We start from the raw sequence: 12,720 nt of genomic DNA, 5'->3' as shown, positions 1-12,720 counted from the left end.
TAGCAGCGCGGGCCGCCCGGGGGTGGGTAGCTCGGTCTCCTACACCGGGGGGGGGGGGGGATCGGTGGTCGAGGTGGGGGGTCATCCCTCCAATGCGAGGCGATGGGGAAATAGACGGGGTGGTGGTCAGGTCCCCTAATGACACACCGCAGAGCGGGCATTAAATCCTTCTGCTGTGAAAAAACAACCTTTTGGGGCATTTGAGCCCGAGGGGCCCGCGGCTTTGTGAGAGGTCCCCGGCTGCCGGCGCGCGGGCGCAGGGGTGCCGGCCGGTCCGCGGGGCCAGGGGCGGGGGCGGGGGCCGGGCGCCTCTCACCTTTGTGGGCCTTGTCTCCCGGGATGTTCTGGGCCCGCAGCCGCTGGTCCAGGATGTAAAGCATCTCCCCGCCCAAGTTCAGGAAGAGCAGCGGTAGTGTCCGCACCGACATGGTGCCAGACGCCGGCGGAGCCCGGGACGCGGGGCGAGGCGGGGGAGCCGGGGGCCTGGTTGCCCCGCGGTCCCGCCGTCGCGTCGGATTGTCTGGTTGCCGGGGCGACGCGGCCGGGCGGCAGAAGCAGCCAATCAGCGGGCCGTTTGTTGGGAGGCGCTCGGGGGCGGATGCTGATTGGGCGGGCGGGAGGGGGCGTGGCCTCCGCCGGGGGTGGGGCCGCTGGTGGGAGCGCTGCTTGTGCCTCCTGCGCTGGCTGCAGGGCCAGGTCCCGGCCCCGGCTCCGGCTCCGGCCCCCGGCCCCCGGCCCCCGGCCCCCGGCCCCCGCCCCCCCCAGGCCCCGGCCCTCCAGGCCCCGGCCCCGGCCCCCCGCCCCACCAGTCCCCGATCCCCCGGCCCAGGCCCTCCAGTCCCCGGCCCCGGTCCCTCGCTCCCCCAGGCCCCGGCCCCGGTCCCCGGCCCTCCGGCCCAGGCCCCCAGGCCCCCCCAGGCCCCCCGACCGGCCGCCCGGTTCTCCGCTCCCCCTAGGTCCTGGCCGCCCAGACCCCACGGTCCTCCCAGTCTCCCGGCCCCCAGTCCCCGGCCCCCCAGACCCCCCAGTCCTCTGGCCCCCCAGACCCCCGGCCCCCCAGTCCCCCGGCCCCCAGACCCCCCATCCCGGCCCCCCAGTTTCCCGGCCCCCCAGACCCCCCCGGTCCTCCGGGCCCCCGAGTCCCCGGCCCCCCCAGGCCCCCCATCCCCGGGCCCCCAGACCCCCGAGTCCCCCGGCTCCCCAGACCCCCCAGTCCCCCGGCCCCCCAGTCCCCCGGCCGAGAACGGGGAAGCTGGAGCAGGACTCCGCCCGTCCCTAGCGGCGCGGCCCTGGGGCCCTGGGCAGGTGGTGGAGGCCGGTCCTCCCACGCACTTAGGTGGAGGGAGCCCCCCCCGCCCCCCCTCCCCCGGACTGCACGAAATGCCCCGAAATGCTCCATAAATTGGTAACGGACGTTTCTTTGGAACCGGGAAAGGGCCCGAAGCCCTTGACCTTGCGTTTCTGCCCCAAGAGCTGCTTGGGGTGAAGCAAAGCCGGCGGGGGGCTGCCGGCGCCCCGTTACTGCCCTGCTCGTTACTGCCCTGCTCGAGGGCGGCGGCCCCTCCCTCGCCGCCCGGAGCCCCGCGTCCCCTCCCGGGCGCCGGCTGTGCGGTTCTTCTTGGACGAGCAACCATTTCTGCGGATTTCAGTACTTCTGAAACCTGCGAATCCTCCCCCTCCGGGCATCGGGGCGACACCTGGGCCTTGGCTCCCAACTCTGTTTCCCCGGGCGCTGTTACCAGTCACCCCTTCTGCTCCCCCAAATCGTTCTCACATCCATCTCTTCTGCCCGCGTTAGGATGCTCCTCCCTGCTCCTGCCCTTTCCCTCCAGCACTGGCTGCTCGGATGAATTTTAGCAGTTGCCGTGGTCGATGGGAAGCATCCCTTGGGTGGCTCCCAACTGTCTGCGGGGTCACAGTCTAAATGCCTCAGTGTGGCATTCGACGCGCTCTACTCGGCCTCCAACTCCCCTTCTATTTACTTTTTCTTTCCTTTTTTTTGTTATTTATTTATGATAGTCACACACACAGAGAGAGAGAGAGGCAGAGACACAGAGGGAGAAGCAGGCTCCATGCTGGGAGCCCAACGCAGGACTCCATCCCGGGACTCCAGGATGGCGCCCTGGGCCAAAGGCAGGCGCTAAACTGCTGCACCACCCAGGGATCCCTATTTACTTTTTCTTTAACGTTGCTTCCGCAGCTATTGTGGAGCCCAACGTGGGGCCTGAACTCACAACCCTGAGATCAAGACCTGAGCTGAAAGTTGGATCGCTTAACCAGCTGAGCCACGCGGGTGCCCCTCCAACTACCTTTCTGGAGATCATTGCCCCTAATCCAGCGAAACTCCTCTGCCTCGTGGGCTCTGCCTCCTCAGTGGCACATCACCTCTTCCCACCTTGCCTACCTCGGCAGTTTTGCCCTGACGTTGCCCAAGCTCAAGTCCTAGCACACCTTCTCTGGTCCCCTCTCCTTCCCAGCCAAGTTTTTAAGGGCAGTCTACAGTCACCACCCGCGTTTCCTTAACACCTTCACTTCCTACCTCACTGCAACTAGGAGTCAGCGCGCTCCATCCCACCGAAACTGCTTTACCACGAAGACCTTTTGGTCCTTAACCATCTCAGCGTTAGATGCTATACAGTAGTTGAAGGCCGGCAGTCCAGGGCTTTAACTTGATTTTGCCTGGTCCATGCGGTTTTGAAAGGGACAATAACGGGGATCCCTGCGTGGCTCAGCGGTTTGGCACGTACCATCGGCCCAGGGCGTGATTCTGGAGTCCCGGGATCAAGTCCCACATTGGACTCCTGCATGGAGCCTGCTTCTCCCTCTGCCTCTGTCTCTCATGAATGAATAAATAAAATCTTAAAAAAAGAAAAGAAAGGGACAATAACTAGGATAGGAATGTATCGAGCAGCCCGGGTTCACACTTTAGGTTAAGCTGCCGATAGCTCGTTGCTATGCTATAGTACAACTCCTCCCATAGCGGCTCAGGCCGCTTGTTGCCCCCAGGCAGTGTGGTAGGATGAGCAGAATGCAGGCTTGGAGTAAAGACAGGTGCGGCCCAGATTCCTAGGTCTGTCTCTAACCAGCTGTGTGAACTTGGACAAGTTACCTAACCTGTGAGCCTCAGTTCTCACACGGTAAACTGAGAATAACCATGCCAAGAGGGGGTGGATGGGGGAGGAAGGTGGCCTTAAGGATTAGAGATGCTGTGCCTAAGGCAGCCCTTACAATGCCTTTCCTGTAGGGCCTGCTCCATGGGATCCCTTTTCTCACCTTCCCTAGCACCCACCCCCCCACGCCATGATGGCACCTGGCCCTCCAGTGTGGGATCTCCACGTAGCTGCGTCCACTCAAAGGCCTGCCCCATAGGCCTTCCCTAGTGTTCCTGGAGGTGACATCCGAACAGCGAGGCTGGTTTTGAGCCGTTCATCTCACTTCTGATTCCACAGGACCCCAGGCTCTGTTCTCGTCACATCACCCCCCCACCCCGCCCCCAGCTGCTCCAGAGGCAGAATATGCCTGGAGATCATCCTACCCATTCTGACATGGCCCTTTCTTCCTTTACATGCTCTCCCTGGGCAACTTCACTCAACACCCGTGGCTTCAATCACCATGTAAACCCAAGCCCTGAGCCTGTCTCCAGCTTAGGCCTTGCTGCAGTCCTGGATGTTTCCAACTGCTCTTTGGATGCCACTTTAACACATCTTCCCCTTATTTGGGCTTTCCTTTAAGAATGAAGTCCAAAGTCTTTCCCCCACTGTTGTGACTGTTTGTGTACATCCTCAAATTCATGAATGGAAGCTCTACACCCCAACATGATGGTATTTAGAGGGGAGGCCTTTAGAAGGTATTAGGAATTAGGGGAGGTCATGAGGGTAGGATCCTCATGATGGGATTAGTGCCCTTATAAAGGGAAGAGATCTTGTCTCCCCTTGCATGTTGAGGACATAGAAAGCAGCCACCTGCAAACCAGATTCCTCACCAGAAACCGAATTGACAAGCACCTAGACCTCGGACTTCCTAGCCTCCTTAAGCCAGTTTTTTTTTTTTTTTTTTTTTTAAAGGTTCTGGAGCAGACTGCACATGTGTGAATTGTCTTTTTTTTTTTTTTTTTAAGATTTTATTTATTCATGAGACAGAGAGAGACAAAGACACAGGCAGAGGGAGAAGCAGGCTCCCTGCATGGAGCCTGATGGGCTCAATGGATCATGCCCTGAGCTGAACAGGGCGCTAAACCGCTGAACCACCCAGGGATTCCCCACCCCCCTTAAAATATTTTATTTATTCATGAGACACACAGAAAGGCAGAAACATAGGTAGAGGAGAAGCAGGCTCCCCACAGGGAGCCCCATGCAGGACTCGATCCCAGGACCCTGGGATCACGACCTGAGCCAAAGGTAGACACTCAACCATTGAGCCACCCAGGTTCCTCGCCAGTTTATGGTTTCTAACGGCAGCCTGAACAGTCTAATACCTCCAGAAAACTCTATATTCCGGTGTCTGCTTTCCCCTCTGACTTCATCTCTTCCTAACTCTTCTCTTGTTCACTCAACTTTAGACACACTGTCTTCTTTGGGTTCTTCAAACACGCCAAGCATACTCAGACACCAAGGCTTGGACACTTGGTGTGAACGGGTGAGCTTTGCAAGAAAAGAGGCATCCGGAACTCCCCAGAATTTATAAGGAATGTTTTATGTGTGTGCAGTTTCTTGTGGGTAGGACTTGTAGCTTTTTATCAGATTCTCAACCTGAACATCAGTACCCCTGAACCCAAAACAATGTCTGCTCCTCCCATCTACCCTACACTGCTGCTGCTTAACCATCTAAAACAGAGACTTGGTGCAGTCATCACTCCTTCTGGAAGGTCCTCCCCCACTCCCTAGAGGGCAGCCAGCATATCGAGCCTCTTGCACCCAGCTTCGGCTTACCCATCAAGCTTTATTTCCTCTTCCCTCTGCCCCTTGGATGTGCACCTGTTGACGTCTTTGCCTTTGCACTCGCAATGCCCTCTGCCCAGGTTGCTTTCCCATCCCATTTCTGCCTGCTGAACTTCTACTTGTTCTTCAGGGCCCAGTCCAGAAGGCAACTCTTCCAGCTGGCCTTGTCACCCGGCAGCCAGGCCACAAGCCGGCCATCTTCCTCCGTGCTGCTAGGCGCTCAATCTTACTTCTGCAGGAATGTCACTTGGACGACAGTGTGTTTATGCGTGTGTAAGGTGTGTTGTGAGAGTGTGTCCTCTGGTGTGAGAGGGCAGAGGCTCTGCCTCCCACAGCCTGGGACCCCAGAGCTGAGTGAAAGAACGAGTTCCTCTTCCTCCTCCTCAGGCCACACAGAACCCCACCTGCTCTCCTATTATCTTTCAATGCCGGAAGACAGGACTCTAATCAATTTATTGGTTTTCTTTGACTGCTTCTGGTTCAGCTTTGGAAGGGCTCTCTGGGTTCTTCTGGCCTTGTTTCTGGGCTGCTGCTTTAGCTTTTAAGGCCCTTTTTTGCCTTCTTGAGCTTCTGTGCCTCCTGGAAAACCTGGAGATGAAAAGGGAGCAGGAAGAGACTATAATCTTGTGCAAAAACCTCAGGTTTGGAGCAGGTGGGGTGAGACGAGACCTCCCTGGATGGTCAGGCCAGCCTGTCTCTGTGAGGGTGATGGCCTGTGAGCCTCCTCAAGGCCTTGGGGCTAGATCCTTGCCTAGGCAGGAACAGACAACCCTCCCCTTTCCCTCTCCCTACCACAGTCCCAGAGCGGAGCCAATCAAAGCAGCAATTCTGACTCGTACCCGAATGCACAGGGCCTTCTTGGTCACCCAGCGTTGGTGGCCTTTCCGGTGGTACAGAGGGGGGAAGGTGTACTCAATCCCTAGCTCCTTGCATGTCTTCTCGAAGACGCTGTAGTTGGTCTTACGGAGGTTTTTGAGCAACTTTTTCCTTTGGTCGATGCTCATCAGCAGATAGCGCTTGTGCACTTTGTCCTGCGAGAGAGTTGGTGTTACTTTCAGTGTTATACACAAATAAGCGGTGTGCCACTTTACAGCAAAGGATGGTCGCTTTATCATCTCACCGAAACCTTCCAACAATCTTATACAAATATTAGTGCAATTCTGAGGTGGGTATTGTCATTGTTATCCCATTTTATAGATGGTGGGGGGAAAGGCTCAAAGATGTCACTGAATTCATAGAAGGCTCTAGAACTGTATAGGGTAGGACCTTGTGTGAGGTCAGGTCTTGAATCTGTATCTATGGGTCTCCCTCCAAATATCATGCTCTTTCCCCTACACGTTCAGCCTCCCCAGAGCTCAGCACACTGTCAGCTGAGGTGGAGAGAAGGGAAGGCCTTGGGCTTCTCTGGGAGGATTCTCTGCAGTGGGACTGCTGTTCCACAGGCCGAATGAGCGAAAATCTCATCTCCGAAGAACAGGCTCAACTGGCTCCAGGAACTCTGGGGTGCCACCCCTGCATAGTGCTGGACTAGTCTGTATTTACCATGATGTGTTTATATTAAGAATACCCGCAGTTGCCTAATTACGGCAGCTCTGTGCCCAGTGCTGTGCTGGGATATGGCATCATGGTTGAGAGTATGGGCCCTGGAGCAAGACCACCTCATTTCAAGTCCTAGCACATCATTTCCTAGTGCTGTGCTCTGAGGAATAACTTAATTACCCCCTGCCTGGATCATTCTTCTGCACAACGGAACAGAAAGATGGCTAGAAGGGCTAAATGAGCTGATGTATGTGAAGAATTCAGCACAAGGCCTAGTACTTCACATGACCGTGCTATGCTGGTGCTTTCATATTTTAGGTAGTCCTTGCTATCCTGCCAGCGAGTCCTGCTACGATCCCCACTTTATAGACAGGAGAACTGAGGCGTGGGCACGTAAAGCAACTTCCCCAAAGTCACACATCTGTCGGTGGAAATGGCAAAGCTGAGGTCTGAACCGAGGCCAACGTGACCCCATTTGTGCATTCAAGAGATACCTACTGAGCACCCGCTATGTGTCAGACACTGGGGGCACGCCTGAGGTTTGTGTTCGTGCCCCCTGGTGACCACTCAGCGCAGCCCTGTAAGGCTCCCATTTTTCTATTGGAGGCAGGAGGGAAAGGTTTTTCCCACTGCAGCTGAGGGGTGGACACCCTGGTGTTGTAGCCACTTGGCTTCTCCAGCTGCTCCTCTGGACCCAGAGCCCTTCACCCCTCAGATTCCTGTCCCCTCCGCTGCTGTAGTAGCTGTGAGCGATGCCCAGGGTTTACCTTTCGGTGTTTCTGCATGTGTTCTTCAAAATTGCGGATCTTGACAGTCAAGGCAACAACTGAAACCACAAACCACAGAGGATGAGAGCTGGCACAGAGGAAGGAAGGGCCTGGGGCCTGGGTTATGTTTTAAGACCTCAAGGAATAACAATCATCAATGCTGTGGTGCAGCTCTCTACAATTCCCAGAGCACTTGGAGTCCAAGATCTTAAAAGACTTTGGATTATCTTTCCTTCGGAAGGCAAAACCTAAGGAAGGCACGTTCCTGAATCTTCTAAAGGAATCCTGTCCAAACCATAGCAAGTAGCCTTCTTTTTTGTTGTTGTTGTTTAATAAAAGCTTTTACAGTGTTATTTATTAAAAACAAATACCTGATTATTGAAATTTTATAAAATATACATCATCATGATAGAGAAAAGATACACCAAATATCACCTTTGAGGAAAAAAATAACTAAATTCTTCCTAATGCGCGTTTTCATGTATTTGTGCTTTCACAAGAATAGAGTTCATACTACAGCAAACGGCATTCTTAATGGCAAAACTTCAGAACGTTCCTATTAAATTCAAGGATTAGTCTAGATACACACCGTCATTGTTAATGATTCAACACGGCGCTGGCAGTCCTAGCCAATGCAGGAAGATTAGATTCTAGAACTGTGAAGGGTCTACCCCTTCCTCTCCCTTCTCAGCTGCCACCCTTAACTCTGTGTTTTCCCTAATAAGTTTTCAGAATATCAGCTCCCGCTCATCTCCCAAAGCCCTGCAACATCCTTCCTGGGGAAGCCTCTTGTTTGATTCCTGCCTGTGTTGCAGACATGGGGGCAAAGAAGAGGCCGGTGGCCCCAGAGAGACGCTCACCCCACTGCAGGCCCTTCCTGCACACACAGTTGAGTTCTGGCAGCATTGCAGAGAGCGAGGTGGAACCTTGGCCCTGACCTCCTGGCCCCTTCATACCACCTTAGCTGCAGAGTAGAGACATGGAGACAAGCTTTGGTTCCTGAGGACACTTGCCTGGGCTCACCACAGAGATATGAGGTGGGACCTGGATGCTGACTCCAGCCTCACAGAGTCCAGTTTTTATTGTCCTGGGTCCTTTTTGCCTCTTGCTTCATCAAACCACATCTAATACCCGGTACCCTTGTAGACAAGGCACCTGGGCCAAATACCAGCTAGCTGACTCCCTTGCACTCCCACTCCCCAAGGGCCCCGACCAACTTCGAGCCTCTAGGGAGCTGGTGTCCTCAGGGTTTGCCACAATCTTGCTCATCAGCTGCTGGTGCTTGATTTTTAGCTTCTCCTTCTGTTGAAGATAGAGACAGAGAATCCGTGAGGTCTGCTGCTCCCTAAGAACTAGCCTTTATACCTTGAAGGCCCTGGCTGCAGCCATAGAAATGAAGCCATAAAGCTCCGCACCTGGCTTCACTCTGTTCACCAGGCCTTGGCCATTGGTCAGCATATGGCCATTCACGTCTAGGTGAGCCTAAGGCCAATGACAGGTGACACAGCTTGTTAGATGAGTGTCTCCAAACGGTGCTCATTCATTCAGGCATTAGATCATTATTGAGTACCTACTGTTTGTTGGGTGCTAGGGATACAGTGAGAGAACAAGACCGTCCCTGCCCTAGAGATAGATGCTCGGTCTGGGGGATGGACAAATGGACACAGAATGACAGCGGGATAAATATTGTGACTTGAGAAGCACAGGATAAAGTGTTACCATAGTAGGAGGGCATCCCAGAGGAGAGGACTGGGAGAGGCTGAGGTTTGGCACAGGTACTCACCTGGCTGGCCATTTCTAAAGACAAGAGTCTTCTCACGACATCGTCAACCCTGTGGGAAAACCAGAGCAATGAGACTGGTGTGGGGGAGAGGGAAAGGGGAATCAGCGCTGTTTCCATTTCAGTTTGAAAAGCAAGGATGACTGAAAATTTCTGTTGTAACACAAGAGTCTCTGTGGAAGTGGGAGCCCCTTCCCAGGGCTTAGAAGTCAGCACGAATTGGATTTGCTGTGCCAAGAACATGGGAGTGATGGGACAACTGCACAGAATTGGGGCTGTCAGCCTGACTGTTCCAGGCTCCTCATAGGGAGGGCAGGGGGAGGATTTTCATTTCGGCTAGAATATGGTTCAGTCTGTCTTGAGACATTTCAATTCTAGAATCATTGTTTTTTTTTTCTCTCCTGACACTGTACAGTGGAAGGGACTGCCCAGTTCCCGCTGTACAGGGAAGGGGCTGAGCAGAAGGATCCTGGTTTTGGTGTCTTTCAGCCCTGGCCCCTAGAAGCCGTATGACATTGTGCAGACATTAGTCATCTATAAAATGGGGACACTGTTTCTTCTCTCACAGGCCTTTTGTGAAGATCAAAAGATGAGACATCTTCAAAGACCCGTGAGGCACGTTCCCTCCGTATAAAAACAAAACAAAACAAAACAAAACAAAACAAGGCAAGCTGTTGAGCTCCACAAACTCTAATCTGCCCCTGCTGCCCCGCACCAAGCCTGGGCTTGGGCAGCTCTCGGCCCGATTCTATCACCAAGCTCCAGATACAGTGCGCCAGGCCTCGGAAGCTGCTATCTTCCCTCTCTCCTTCCCAATCCTCCTAGGGCCCCCTGCTTACTTCTCAATATCAGGAACATTCTGGTAGTCTTTGAGCAGCGTCGAAGGAGGTGGGTCATCTTGGGTGGGCTGGACTGTCAAGCGTAGGGAAGGAAAACACCCAGAGTCAACTCTCACTGCCCATCCTCCCTGTCCTGGCTCTTGTCACTAACTGTCACAGACACCCAGAGCCTCAAGCAAGGCACTAGAGATCTCCGCGCTCTGCCTCTCCTCTGCAAATCCTGCAGGCAACGTCTTGATAGTTCACGTTGGGAGTAGATGACTCTCCTAAGATCCTGTAATTTGTCTTTAAACTTCTCACACCTCTTAAGATCCCCCATTGTGATGGGTGCTCTTGTGGATGGCCTGAATTATCCCCTCCCCCCTCCCCCCCAATCTGGTCCATGGCCTCTCATAAAACACTCAACAAACACTTGCTGGCTGACAGCATGAATGAAATAAGGGGTTGAGGAGGAAACCCTAGTTTTAGGACATGGTAAGCACCAAGCAGAGACCCCATATAGGAAACCCTCAGCCTTGGGACGCCCCGGTGGCTCAGCGTGTGAGCGTCTGCCTTGGGCTCAGGTCGTGATCCTGGAGTCCTGGGATCGAGTCCCACATCGGGCTCCCTGCTTTTCCCTCTGCCTCTCTCTGTGTCTCTCATGAATAAATAAAATCTTAAAAAAAAAAAAAAGGAAAACCCTCAGCCTTTGTGTGTGTCATACTCCCTTGGAGGTGAGAAGAGGCACGAGGAGGGATCAACTGGTCCTCTCCACTCTGACCTTGCTTTGCCTTTAGGGAAATCACAGCAATACCCGCTGATAGACACACGTGTGGCACCCGGTGCTGAGTGTGCTCCCTTCTCGGGTTATCACTGATTCCTAACCCCCAGGCTCTCTAGGAGACACTCCTAGGAGTGTTTAGAAGAGACTCAAAAAAAAAAAAAAAAAAAAAAAAAAAAAAAAAAAGAGAGACTCTAAGGTAATCTAAGGTAAGGTAAGTAACCTGCCCCCCATCATTACTCAGGAAGCCGGGCTTCCACCACGCAGGAGGCCCTGGAAAGGAAACCAGCCCCCCAGCTCGGAGCAAGTGTCCCCCTGAACCCCGGGTCGGCCTGCGCATCACACCCAGTGCGCAGGCTCTAGCGCCCCCCCTCAAGCTCCAGCACACTCCCCCCTGCAGGCTCCAGCTCGCGGCCTCCCGCAGGCTCACGCTCCCCCCCAGGCTCCCGTCCCACACCCACCACAGGCTCCAGCTCCCGCCACCTCCACCGCCCCCCCCCCCCCCCCCGCAGGCTCCAGCTCCTCCCCCCCCCCCGTAGGCTCCAGCTCCTCCCCCCCGCAGGCTCCAGCTCCCCCCCCCCCCCCCGCAGGCTCCAGCTCCTCCCCCCCCGTAGGCTCCAGCTCCTCCCCCCCCCCCGCAGGCTCCAGCTCCCCCCCCCCCCCCCCCGCAGGCTCCAGCTCCTCCCCCCGCAGGCTCCAGCTCCTCCCCCCCCCGTAGGCTCCAGCTCCCCCCCCCCCGCAGGCTCCAGCTCCTCCCCCCCGTAGGCTCCAGCTCCCCCCCCCCAGGCTCCAGCTCCCCCCCCCCGCAGGCTCCAGCTCCTCCCCCCCCCCGTAGGCTCCAGCTCCCCCCCCCCGCAGGCTCCAGCTCCTCCCCCCCGTAGGCTCCAGCTCCCCCCCCCCAGGCTCCAGCTCCCCCCCCCCGCAGGCTCCAGCTCCCCCCCCCCCCCCGCAGGCTCCAGCTCCTCCCCCCCCGTAGGCTCCAGCTCCCCCCCCCCCCCGCAGGCTCCAGCTCCTCCCCCCCGTAGGCTCCAGCTCCCCCCCGCAGGCTCCAGCTCCTCCCCCCCCGTAGGCTCCAGCTCCCCCCCCCCCCCCCCGCAGGCTCCAGCTCCTCCCCCCCGTAGGCTCCAGCTCCCCCCCCCGCAGGCTCCAGCTCCTCCCCCCCGTAGGCTCCAGCTCCCCCCCCCGCAGGCTCCAGCTCCCCCCCCGCAGGCTCCAGCTCCTCCCCCCCCCCCGTAGGCTCCAGCTCCCCACCCCCCCCCCAGGCAGGCCTTCTCCGCCGTCCGTCCCCCACGAGGGCTCCTACCTGCCTTCTGGGTGGCATATCCGTGCCCGGCCGGGACGATGACACCTGCGCAGAAGAGCGAGGGCCGAGCCCCGAGTCCTTAGAGCCCCGGCTCGCGCCCCTTCCTCCTCCCCCCTCCCGCCCCCCATCGTCCGCCGCCGGATCCCCCGCGTCCGCCCGCCCCGCCTCCCGACGCCCCACCTCGAGGACAGGGAAGGCCCCAGCGGCGGGAGGGAGGCCTGGGCGCTCCGCCCGGCAGCCCGGGGACTGAGGCCCGGGCCACTGCCGGGGCCGCGAGCGACCGCAGGGCCCTCCACGCCGTCCTCAGCATGGCGACTCGCGCCCCGCGGCCCGGGCCCGGCTCCCAAGGGCGCCGCCATGCTGCCCCAGGCTCGACCAATGGAGCGCGGCGGCGAGGCCGGAGCAGCCGATGGCCGAGAGAATGGATCGGGAGCGCGAGCCGCGGCGTGGGGGCGGCTCGGGCTGCTCCGGCTGCGCGGGGCGGGGGGCTGCGCCCGGGTTCGCGGCGTGCGGGGCTGCATACCTTCTCAGAGGTCGTTATTTTCGTGGGCCTGCGCCCCCCCCCCCCATTACTCCCGCTCTGTGCTCCTGGCCTGGAGCCCTGGCCTTTTGGAGGCTTTTTGCAGGGCCTGCAGTAGCCTTCCTCCCTACCTCCTCTTCCTCCATCCTCCTGGATGAGGCTCCCCTGAGAGCTGCTGGGTGTCAGCCCCGTAAGCCTCGAGCTGAAGGTCGCGGATCTTGGAGTGGGACAGCCCTGGGCTGGGATGGAAGCTCAGCCATTCATTTACTCACTGT

The 12,720-nt window shown here is 57.3% G+C and overlaps 2 protein-coding genes across 3 annotated transcripts in view; both read right to left on the bottom strand.

The window, feature by feature from the left end:
* OSCP1 (organic solute carrier partner 1) overlaps positions 1–532 on the bottom strand; it is a 30,866-nt gene extending 30,334 nt beyond the window's left edge. The window contains exon 1 of one of the 2 annotated variants that reach the window (XM_077844748.1): positions 317–532. In XM_077844748.1, coding sequence (XP_077700874.1) covers positions 317–428 — 112 coding nt within the window. In that variant the 5' untranslated portion in view covers positions 429–532. The remainder of the gene's footprint in view (positions 1–316) is intronic. The other variant, XM_077844749.1, reaches the window with a different exon arrangement.
* A 4,839-nt stretch (positions 533–5,371) lies between these two features.
* On the bottom strand, positions 5,372–12,270 carry MRPS15 (mitochondrial ribosomal protein S15). Its single transcript, XM_077844724.1, has 8 exons — positions 12,106–12,270; positions 11,926–11,970; positions 9,863–9,935; positions 9,027–9,075; positions 8,461–8,545; positions 7,244–7,302; positions 5,777–5,968; positions 5,372–5,525 (listed from the first exon to the last, which is right to left on the bottom strand). The coding sequence occupies exons 1-8, from the start codon at positions 12,233–12,235 to the stop codon at positions 5,472–5,474; spliced, it is 687 nt and encodes a 228-aa protein (XP_077700850.1). The 5' UTR covers positions 12,236–12,270; the 3' UTR covers positions 5,372–5,471.
* Positions 12,271–12,720: the final 450 nt, after the last annotated feature.

This window comes from Canis aureus, chromosome 13, assembly GCF_053574225.1.
Source record: "Canis aureus isolate CA01 chromosome 13, VMU_Caureus_v.1.0, whole genome shotgun sequence".
NCBI classification, from domain to species: Eukaryota; Metazoa; Chordata; class Mammalia; order Carnivora; family Canidae; genus Canis; species Canis aureus.
This window is presented reverse-complemented; position numbering and strand designations above follow the sequence as displayed.